Raw genomic sequence first — 12122 nt, 5'->3', positions numbered from 1 at the left:
ACGCCCCTAGTTGCTGCTGACTCTTAACTGGTTAATGCATGTATGCATGGTATGAACCTGATTCAGTTGTTAATTGTCCTTGTTGTAATGCAGACGAAGCAGCTGGACGGCGCACGTACAGAGCATCTCCATTTCCTGCATTCATCCAGCTTAGTGTTCCCTTCCCACCTCTAGTTTCATACCCAAATGTTTTGATTTTGAATGTCTATACACTCGCATCTGTTTCATCCTGTCAATTTCTATTTCAAGATAGTTTTCCATTGATGTGTAATCAAGAGTGCAATTCATTTTCGCCATGTCAGCCGGGAGATTAGGAAGCTCATTTTCTAGTAGTGTCAGCTTCTACATTTGTCAGGGACTTGAGGGTGCTTAGTCACAAAGAAGTTCTTACAACTCGCAACCGTAATTAAACTGAGCCTTAGTCACACACTATAAATTATTGCAATTGCATAGCAAGCACATGTACATCACACACTGGAGAAAACATATTCAAGTCATAACTGCAGTAGACTACATCAACGAAAAGAAATTGGCTATACTTGACTAGTACAAGATACTAGGGGATTACCTCATTTGCCCTCCCCTGGCTTCGCAACCATTGTGTCTTACACTTTTCAAGTTCCTTCCTGACTTCTCCCATGGTAGGCCTGTTATTCACGTCTTCCTCGAGACATTGCACTGCAATCTTGCCAACGTCCTCGAGGCACTCCATGTTCTCCTCAACATTGGATGAAACCTCCTCATCAAACAGCTGCCTTGCCGTGCCATCCTTGGAAGCCTTGACGTAGTCCATCGGAAGGCTACGATTCTCCCTGTACCTAGCCTTCTTTCGGGTAACGAGCTCCAGTAGCACGATACCAAAGCTGTACACGTCGCTCTTAGCGGTGAGCAGCCCGGTCTTCATGTACACGGGGTCAATGTAGCTGCTGTCCCCGACCACCCAGTTGGTGTGGTCCTTGTCGATGCACATGAGCCTGGACGTCCCAAAGTCCGACACCTTGGGCGTGAAGCTGTCGTCGATGAGGATGTTGCCAGATTTGACATCACCGTGGAGGACCATCTGGCTCTGCGAGTGCATGTAATCGAGCCCCTCAGAGGAGCTGATAGCAATGTCGAGGCGTGTTTCCAGTGGGAGAGGGTGGTTGTTTCCGTGAAGCACGTCCTGAAGGCTCCCTCTGGGGACGAACTCGTAGACCAACATGGGCACCTCCGTCTCCAGGCAGCAACCCACGAGCCGGACCAGGTTTGGGTGGCTGATCTTGGATTGGACCGTGATCTCATTCGCGAAATCCTTCTGCCGGTCCTCGTTGACGATGATGGAGCGCTTCACAGCAACAACAACACCGGTGTCGGTGGTCCCCTTGTAGACCTTACCGAAGGCACCTTTGCCAATGATGCAGCTGTACTTGTTTGTGATGCGACCCAGCTTGTCCTTGGTAAAGATCTCGATCCCGGCGCTCTTGAGGAACGACCCGCCGTTCCTGTTGAATCGGTCCCTCAGCTTCCTGTTCTCTCGCTCCATGTGCAAAAATATTACTAGCACGAACAGTAATGCGATTGCGCCAATTGTTCCTGCATGCAATTGCAAGCAGATGACATATATAAGTAGTTACATTTTTTTTCAAGATGGCCAGAGATCGAGCACTAACATGAGAGTTCATACATATGACATGTACTAGCTTGCTCCAAGTAACTGCATGACATGTACCCAAGAGAAGATTTGGTCATGCATGTTCATGCAAAAGGCTGTGTGCATCAGGGCCAAGGGTTTTCATTCCTTTTCGAAAAATATGCATGTTAATGGTGTCATGCGAACTACTCCCTCCATTCCTAAATATTTATCTTTCTAGAGATTTTAACAAGTGACTACATACGAAGCAAAATGAGTGAATCTACAGTTTAAAATATGTCTATATACATCCGTATGTGGTAGTCCATTTGAAATCTCTAAAAAGACAAATATTTAGGAACGGAGGGAGTATATATTAAGAGACAGTCATAACTGTTCACAACTTCACCTGATGACATGTACTAGTAATTTGGTATAGATATTCAGTGATATAAGAACATGATGTAAGTTTTTTTTTTGAAATAAGAATATGATGCAAGTTGTTGGAATGGTGACTGCTTTGTCATGAAGTTTAGGAAAGTAGAGCATATATACAATACCTCACCTATCACTGCAACTGCAGGTCTGGACAATACGGGTTCACAACCTTTGTCACTCTTGCCGTCTCCTCTTCGTCCGAAATTACACTTACACTCATAATCACCTTCGGTATCGTGGCATGTCCCTCCACGGCAAGGATAGATATTCTTGTACATTGTGGAATTTGGTGATCGTCGTAATGCGCACTCATCAATATCTGAAAAATGTACGAAAAACATTGCACATTGTTCAGTTTAGTGCATGAAAGTAAAGACACCAATCAATATCATTTTTGTAGAAGGAAGGCCGTACCGCTGTAGTAGATCCTGACTTTGAATTAATAAGGCCACAAGGGATGAAATATGTAAGTCTTACATTAGTATCATACTATTATTTACTTCCAAGTTTATTAATGTTAAAAATAGTGAGCGAGCACTAAAAATCCTGGGATCCCTAATCTTATCCAAGGTCAAATTGTCCTCCTCGGTATCCAGGGTGTGCTATACAATTAAAAAGATCTCAAATTACTCTGAGGCGAGAGGAATATATATGCAATAACAAACAAGTGGAGTGAAGTTTACATACTTGTGCACCCATTTTTTTTGTATGGATTACCGGTGTATCCCTTGGAGCAATTGCAGAAATAGCCCGGTGCTCCATGACTTGCATTTACACAATAGCTTTCACTGCTAACACAGGCGGCACCGTTAGGAACAATTTCCTTGCCGTTACCCTCCAGAGTCGGGGGGCATGTTCCATCCCTAACTGCCCAGTCAAGAACAACTGGAACAACAGGGCCGCTTCCAAGTCTATTGGCGAATGTCATATTCCCAATCAGGTCATTTTTTCTGAAACTGTACCTGCTCGACAAATTCAACCATTAGTATATGTGAAGATTGTTGCAACTTTTTTTTGGGAAGATTGTTGCAACTTGAAGCGTTTGTACATATGTCTAGACTAAAAACATGCCATTATCTTCATAAAACCTATAACTTTGGTAGAATGATGGACCAGGCTAGGATGCTGCGATGCATCTTGACCATACCGTGCAACACCACCCCATCTCTCTCGTGTGCAAGCATGATATCACTAAGATTCACTATATTCTTACATTAAGCACCAACCATAAATCTGTTCGAGGATCTTTTTTTCTCACCATTGGTTTGTTGCGACAAGATCTTCTAAACTAGATCCTATGGTCAGTGGTTACATGTTGTTTTGAAACAAGCATTTACACTCCAAGACCTTCTCGCAGGTAATGGCCTAGCCAAACGATTCACCCTTTTGGAAGGCTTTGATGCGAAATAAGGTCATCTTCTTTAATAGGGGCAAGTTTATTATTGGAGATGGGCGTACAATTAGATTTTGGGAGGATATTTGGCTGGGAGAGACACCTCTAGCCTTATAGTATTATCTAACGCTTTTATAATATCGTACATCATAAGGACGAATCTGTGAGTACAATATTGGGATCGTTCCTCTAAATGTACAGTTCAGATGAACACTGATTGGGGAAAGATTGGATCACTGGCTGCATTTAATGCAAAGCTTGATGGAGGTCAACTTGTCAATGAGCCCGATACATTCCGAAGGGCTCTTTCTGTTTCAGACTTGTTTTTCGTTAAATCTATGTATGTCGACTTGATTAATACTGGAACACACTGTCTATTCATTTCTGGATAACGAAAGTGCCTTTAAAGATCAAGATTTTCATGAGTTTTTTTCATAAGAGCGTGATTCTAACAAAGTACAATTTGGCAAAACGTAGTTGGGAAGGGAATAAACACCATTATTTCTGTGACCACGAGAAAATGATTCAACACTTATTTCTTATATGCCCACTAGCCAAGTTATTATGACGAATAATACATGTGTCCTTTAACATACCTCCACCTAATAGTATCCCTAATCCGGTTTGGTAGTAGCTAGTTAGATAGGGTTAAGTCCAATACAAAGGCAAGAATTCGAGTCAGAGCTTGTGCATTACTTTGGGCTATTTGCAACTATCGGAATGATTGTGTGTTTAACATAACAAACATTACAACAAACTCTTTGCAGGTTATCTACCGATCGTTTGAATCGATCCATACGTGGTCATTACTACACCATGCAGACGTGAGGGAACTTATGGCCTTTGGATGCAACCGATGTGAGACGGTAACATGTACTACATACAACCAATTTGGATGGCAGTCAAATAATAGGGTAGGTGTTTAGGTATGCTCTCGTATTTTTGACGGTTGCAACATCCCGCTCCGGTCAGTGCTGGGAGCCGTCGCCGTTTGGTGCCTTTTTAGCATTGCACAAGAACATAGGGACGCGTGGCACACTAGCATTGGTGGGTGTGCGACGCGTGGGTCGGGAGCGACCCGACTGGCCAAAGCTTCGGTCGGTCGGTCGTAGGGAATCGTTTCCCTTAATAAACAAATGATTGTGTACATCGCTTGATGCAAAGATCAGAGGTAATCCTCCTTTTCGAAAAAACATGTTTGTTTCGATGATATGTTCTGTCAGCAATTGCCAAGTTATAATCAGTAGTAGTACTCGTTGGTTTTAAATTTCAGTTTCAGAAACAGTTTAGCACCTACTGAAATAACTGAAGTTCAGTGATTTCGGTTTGCATTTTGGCCAAAGGACCGAAATGTTCACTTGAATTAAAAAAATGTTTGAAAAAGTTCAAAAATATTTAGAAAAATATTTGAATTCCTATGCACAACACAAATCACTGAAATATGACCAACAGGTAAATATTTCTGTGTCTATTGAAATTGAATGAAATTCATCAAAATCTCAGTGAAAGTGAAACCCATAGACCTTACTAGGACGTTATAGGAAGGTGGGTTAATTGCCAAGTTATTCTGTATACGATGATTTGAAAGGGGAAAAAGGGGAAAAGGAATTTCTTCACGTACCAGCCTTTGGTAGCGACGAAAGCATACTGGCACAGGTTTTCAGCCACAGGACTTCTGCCTCCCCTGTTCTCCCACTCCACGCTGACTTGGGTGAGGTTAGGAGTCAGCGAGGCCTGGCAGCAGCCGTGCCCGCTGCAGGGTGTGCCGTCGTCACCGGTGTCTTTCACCCTGGCGCAGGTCGTGATGCAGCCAGTGAGGTAGGGGCTCGCGCCGCGGCCCTTGATCCTCGCCGTCGAGCTGCACCCGACGGCCGTGAACACGTTCTCGGATGGCGAGAGCAGGAACGGGGTGACGACGTTAAGGGCCATATCGGTGCTCGTGTGGTTGATCGTAGTGTTGCTGGTCGGCACATCGCAGCTATAGGTCAGGTAGGTGTTGACCACCATCTGCGCCGTCTCCAGCGTGATGCTGGCGACCTTGACTGTGCCGGTGAGCAGGGTTGGAGGACTCGTCATCTCGTTGCAGGTGAGGACGAAGCGGCCCGACAGGGAGCATCCAGCGCCGACGCCGAATGGGTAGGGGATGTCTATTTCCCCGCACTTGGCAGGACAGTCTTTTGGCTCAGGCGACGCAGGGGCTGGGGGCGGAAACGGCTCGCCAAAAGCGAGCGAGGCATGGAAGACAAGTAGGAGGAGGAGGGTTTGTCGCAGTGTCATGGCTAAATTGCTTTGGACGCACGGCCTCCTCTGATACCCATAACCCATATATATATAGTAACACAAACTGACTGACATGAAAGTTGAGTGACCCATGGCCACAGTTTGGTCGAACTACGACTTCTATTGCACAACACTCGCCAGGCACCCTGCTGTGTCGACCTGATGCTCGTTTATCTTGCTCAACATACTTACTGTACCAATCATCGACAGAGGTGATGGTCGTAGCCCTGACGGCCCACCTGGATAGTGTGGCGTTGGCAAATCACCAGAAAAGATACTTTTGCCTTAAAAAAACCCAGAAAAGATACCTTGATTGTGTTTCACTTTCATATGCTCCACGTTCTGTTGATGGCATTGCCGTTTGAAGATTCTTTTTCCACAAAGGAATGTTGCGATAACATAGTTTGCTGCTTCTTTTTGAGTTGATGGTGATCGACATGGGCCGTGTGACAAATTGACATCATTACTTACTTATTTGATGCAAATTGAATGGTTGGTGGATGGGTTAGCACACAAACCCAGTAATTAATTATAAGGACGCACAGTCTGTGTCACTTTCCAAATTGTGGTGACATAAGCACAATAACATGACGTATGTGCGATGACATATATGTTTGTGTATTAGGCTAGTCCCAAACTCCCCGTGGTTGTCTCTGAGCTAGCACACAAGCTCAATAATTAACGATGCATAATTTGTGTCCCTTTCAAAGCTATGGTGACATGAGCTCAACAAGATGACATATATATGATGACATATATGCGTGTTTCTTAGGCCAGTTCCTGTGGTCATCCCTCACTATGCGTATATTACTTTGCCACATGCCACTTTATATACTCACCATCTCAAGGACTAGTATAAATCTTTTTAATAGGCCAAGCATTAATACGCTAAATCTTACTTTTGTCAAGTTAATGCGAGTCTAACTAGATAGCGCGTATAAATTTAATTACCTATTTGTTGGATTGTCTGAAGAGATGATATACAACATAACACACATTTAGAGGAACTTGCACCGGCGCTCTATGTTAGAACCCCGCAGCGCGCCAAAACATCTCGAACTGTCCACAGGCATTGACTAGGGGAACCTGGACGATGGACGTTGGCCCAAACTTGGACGATGGATGTTGGCCCAAACTTGGAGTTTGACGCACTACAAGAGTACATGGGAGTATGGCAAATGGTGGACATAGTTGAACTCGATGAAGGAGCTACAAACACCATTATGTGGTCAGGGGAAAACGATAGTCAGTTTTCGGTTAGATCTGCATACGCCGCCAAGTTTGCAGGGAGAGAGGTGGTGCCAACCGTGGAATTCACGTGGAAATCGAGGGATCCGCTACGATGTTGTTTCTTCTTTTGGCTCGCCATGGAGAACATATGCTGGACCTCAGATCGACTTGCCCGACGAGGATTAGCACACCAGGACACCTGCATGTTCTGTACACAGGAGGAGGACACACTTGACCACATTTTGCTGACTTGTGTGTTTGCAAGGACCATATGGAGGACGCTGTGCACAATTCTCAGCAGGCAAGAATGGATGCTAATGGTATGGTGTGTAGACAGGGCCAACGAACCGTAAAATCCAAAGAAAATCCGGGCCATCTTCACTCTTGCATTGTGGGAGCTATGGAAACATCGGAATGTGGTTGTATTTGATGGTGCATCCCCATCTCTTGACTTGGTGGCCGCGAGGATAGCAGACGAAGGTAGAGCTTGGCAGCAGACCGGATTGTTAAAAGGAGAACCTGATGATCTCTTGGTGGACCTATTGTGGTGGGCGAGAAGAGAGTAGCCATTGGATGTGTGGTAGTTTCCTGATAGATGGGTTGTATTTTCGTTGTTGGTGTTGTAGTTACATTGTAACATCAATGATGTAGTGGGTTTTGTACCCCCGCCTTCGTTTTATATAATATGATACGCACGTTGTGCATATTCGAGAGAAAAAATAACACATGTTTCATTTCCTCGGTAATTCTATGCTATATTGATAAAATTCAACTTGAAGGATTAGCAGACGATAATGCAATGCATTGGATGAGAGTTTCTTTAGAAACGGCAGAGATCATAAGTGAAATTGATGGAAGACTGCGATGGGCTAGTCTAAAATGGCTCTGGGAAACACTAGCCCCCCTCCTCCCTCCCCCAGCTCCTCTTCCCTCGCCGCCAAGCAATGCCGGCAGGCGGATAGCGACTATGTGATCTTTCCACCACAACTTGTCAAAACCGCCCCGACAACAGATCTTTTCGGCTCTCGAAAGTGTGCGTCCTTGGATTTCTCGACTCTCATTGGAAACATCTCAATGGGGTTGTGTTTTGTGAGCGCTGGCTGGACCTGCAGCATCGGGCGTGCTATGATGATGCTCGGGCTTGGCGCATACGTCTTCCTAATGTCCAAAGTACTCATGTCGACTACTGGCTCTCATATTTTAGCGGCTAGTTGCTGGTGCCTGATCCATGTGTGTGTGGACGGTCCCTCCCTCCTCCCTTCTGTAACTTCTGCCTGAGACTTGTCTCTACTGTAGTAGGGAAATTTTGTTTCTACCACTCAAGTTTTTGCCCATTTTTCTTATGCTACTCTAAAGGTTTGACATTTCACTATTGCCACTCTAAGGTTTTGAAAATGTATCACTCTGAAAAAAATTGCTTTTAGCATGGAATGATAATTGTGATGTATTGTCAAAAGCTCAGAGCGGCAAAAGTGAAATGTTAAGAGCTGGAGTGGCATCGCAGAAACAAAAATTTCCCGCTATAATACCTGGCTGCTTTGGGCCTTTTTGAATACAGAAATCAGATGGGAAACCTCCCTCCATGCCGAAAATTTAAAAATAGCAAGTCGCTAACCAAAGGAGCGAGCATTACTCCTAACCAAGTGTATAAGCTCATGAGTGACACCATTTACAGTCCAGCAATACCTTATAAACCTGAAAAACAGGGAGGAGCTATAGCCTCAAGTTGGCCTTCATCTCCTAAAAGATGTGATCGAGGAGAGACCAATCCTTTCCATGTGCCACCAAATTTGCAATATGGCAAGAACGAAGTTCGAGGTACGAGAGGTAAAGGCCTACCGCACATTAGACATTTTGAACAATAGGATACCATCTGCCACATCAGACTCGTATTTGCAAATTGTGCATCCTGATAGCCTGCGAAATATGAAGCGGTGAATGACATGTCATGTTCATGAGTGGGCTCATAATGTCCCAAACCACTAAAATGCTAAACTGTTGTTCAAGTGGAGTTTATGCGTAAAATTTAGTTCAAAATAGAACAAAAATCAAAATGTGGTCAACCTAACATTACGTATCACATATTAGGCTTACTGGAGAATTTAATCATTTTTTATTATACATGCATCAAGAAGATGAATGGTTAGGTCCTTGGTTTCTTTGAGGATTGGGACCCATAGAACTCTTTTGTATGTGTGTTGTTTGATTTGTGTAATGCAAGTCATGTTTTTTTAAAAAAAAAATAGTAGTAGTCCCAGCGTTGCATCAATTGATGCACACAACCATTTATTAAGAAGTCCCAAGTAACCAAGTTCCAAGTACTAAGCTCCGGAAAAAGAAAAGTAAAAATTACAGGACAAGAAGCCATGTCATATGAAAATATTCTTATAACTTTTTAGCACCAGATTCCATAGATGTACATTGATCAGAATCTATTGGACAAATGTCTTGTGTATTTTCTATGCACAACCAAATGTCCTCTCAATCCAGTTGTATTTGAGATGACATTGATCTCCTCTCAATCCTTTTGTATCTTAGATGACATGAGTCTCTAATCCTGCGCTTATAGGTATATAGAAGTTGTATGCAACTTCTAGCTTAAATTTATACCCGCATTCTTTATCTCATAGTTACAAAATGGTCGTCTGAGAAAACCTCTGACAACCCAGCGAAACTAAACCCATAATTTTCAGGTCAATGAGTACACAACTCTATAGGAAATTGTGTTTTATTTCAAATATATTCGGAAACTTTCATCAAGCAGGCCAGAGTACATTTTACATACAATGGCAAAATCAAAATGAAGATTATAGAACATCCGAGACATAGGGGAAAAAGTGTTTTGAGTTATAGTAAGAGCTCATTGCAAATAAATAGATATCGAGGATTGATCATGTCTTAGTTTTCTTTTTGCGGGTGATCATGTGTTAGTTTTGTAAGAGATATTGCTAGGCTATGCTCTTGGGGAATCTTGTGCACTGTTGGAAAATCAATCATTAGAGACACGGTGGCCTAGTCTGTACCAATCCGGTCCTTTGATGCATGGAGGCGCCTCATTTTCCGCGTGGCCGGACAGACATGAGATTTGGATTCCTGCACGCTGGGTCCATAGCATCAATGATGATTGTCCACACTCCCGAGCACTTCATGTACCCAAGATGACCAGGCTGGGAAAGCAAATTATTGCCCAACACTCTTGCCATTCACACTATAGTTTCCGTCTCATTCTTGCTTTACCTTCGCACGCACCAATCATCGACGACAACAAATACTTGCACCCAAAAGGGTTCCTGTTGTATGAGCATTCTCAAGGATGAAACTTTGCGACGAAAGTTCCCAAGGTTGATTAATTGGTGCTCCAAGGTGGCGTCAGCACTCACAATTGAAGATTCTCTGAGTGATTGTGTTTCACTTTCAGATGCCCCACGTGGTGTTGACGACACTGTCCATGCAGGCACCCTTCTTGCTCAAGAAATGTTGGGATCACAAGTTTTTTTTTGGTGTTTGGTCTCTGGTTGGTTGATCGTGCACAACATAAGCCGCAAAAAACGCTAATATACTTATTTGGGGACGACAAACACATGCGGGCTTAATATTTTCTTTTAAACAAAGGCAAAAGGCTTGCTTCATTCATTAATTAAGAAGAAGAGTTTCGGTACATAACACCGGCTCCATAACATTGCCCGTCAGATAAAGAAACATATATGGATTACTCTGGAGGAATGATGATGCTTAAGTGGCTAGCCCTGCGGTGACCCAAAAGTTGGCCTCGTTCTGAATAAGCTTGAGGATGTAATATGATGTGTTTGTTTCTTCCTAAACACTTTAGCGTGTCTCTCATTTCAACAGACAAGCATAGTGAAAGGGCTCAATAATTAAGGATGCATGGTGCGCGTCTATGTCGAAGCTGCGGTGGACACGACACAAGCTCACTGGTATGACGCACAACATGTATCGTCATGCGTTTTATTATTCATCAACAGCCGAATCAGAGGTGAAAGTGATGGCACACTGATGAGCTTGTCGCACATTGCTTTGCATGTCAATCAGTAGCACTAGCAGGGCCTAAGTACTTATCCCCTGAGTCATCACCATGTAAACTTACTTTTTTCTAGATACAAATCAGATGAGATGCCCCCATCAAACTCAAATCGGACGATGTGTTCTGAACCAATAATGGTACACTTAGGGGATGAATCCTACGGGTTCAACCTACAGACTGATGTGCCATGCAGCCATGCAATGGCGGTTTCAGAGCAAATGAGTTTAGTCTTTCAACTGTAAGAAGCCACATTGCGTCCGTAACTTGAGTGCGTAGCTATTTCCCGTAAGTGCAGCATTATTGGTTCTGAACTAATCAACATCATGTGAGAGTTTTTCAGGATTCATCGTCCCGCTGGACAGCCTGATCAACCTCATCAAGGGCACTGCTTTTGAGTGGTTTAAGGTGGGGGCTAAATGCTTTGAATATGTGTTTCTGTAGATTGGTGTCTAAGGCTGGGGCTTAGTGCTTTAAATCTGTCTTTATGGTCCTTGTAATCCTGTTTATGTGAGTTGTATATAAGACGACAACACGTCGGATTATAGGTATGAAAATATATTTTCTGCCCAGGTTTCCGGTCTCCATCCGTGCCAATTAATGAAAGACCAAGCTATCCACACAAAGAAATGGTGTTCATGATTCTTCACTAAGCACTGTGAATACATCTCATCTGCTGGGGAAAATGCATGTGTGTCTCGCAGGTTTAAACATGTCCATGCCTTGTGAAGGTTGAGATCAGTAATTGTAAATTAGCGAACCCAATGAAGAAATCTTTTTGGTAAAGATGACATTGCTCAAGCAACTCTTCTCTCTGCTATTTACATTTTATTTTCTTTTGCGAATATGCCATGTGGCTTATCATTTCACTGATAGGAAGAGCGGAATACAAGAGGTTGGCAATCCACGACTTTATGCACGCTAGTGCGAAGTGGCGGGTGCTGATAAGCAGAAGAGAAAGGTTGCTCAGCCCAAGGAAAGAAAGACTAAGTTACGTGCACACTATTTACATTTCTACACTCATCCTAAATTAAATCAGTAGAATGCCATATTCTGATGACATTTTACATGCTTTATTTGAGTAATTCTGTCCATGCCCCCATATGACTGACCTGTCAAGTGCAAACCATGGT

The 12122-nt window shown here is 43.4% G+C and overlaps 1 protein-coding gene across 1 annotated transcript; it reads right to left on the bottom strand.

Annotated features, from left to right (window-relative positions):
- Positions 1-395: 395 nt before the first annotated feature.
- LOC119353059 (wall-associated receptor kinase 2-like) lies at positions 396-5718 on the bottom strand. Its single transcript, XM_037619637.1, has 4 exons — positions 5062-5718; positions 2735-3009; positions 2175-2366; positions 396-1572 (listed from the first exon to the last, which is right to left on the bottom strand). Exons 1-4 carry the CDS (start codon positions 5715-5717, stop codon positions 557-559), a joined length of 2139 nt encoding a protein of 712 aa, XP_037475534.1. The 5' UTR covers position 5718; the 3' UTR covers positions 396-556.
- Positions 5719-12122: the final 6404 nt, after the last annotated feature.

This window comes from Triticum dicoccoides, chromosome 2A, assembly GCF_002162155.2.
Source record: "Triticum dicoccoides isolate Atlit2015 ecotype Zavitan chromosome 2A, WEW_v2.0, whole genome shotgun sequence".
Classification (NCBI taxonomy): domain Eukaryota; kingdom Viridiplantae; phylum Streptophyta; class Magnoliopsida; order Poales; family Poaceae; genus Triticum; species Triticum dicoccoides.
Note: the sequence above shows the minus strand (reverse complement) of the source record. Positions and strands in the feature narration are given on the sequence as shown.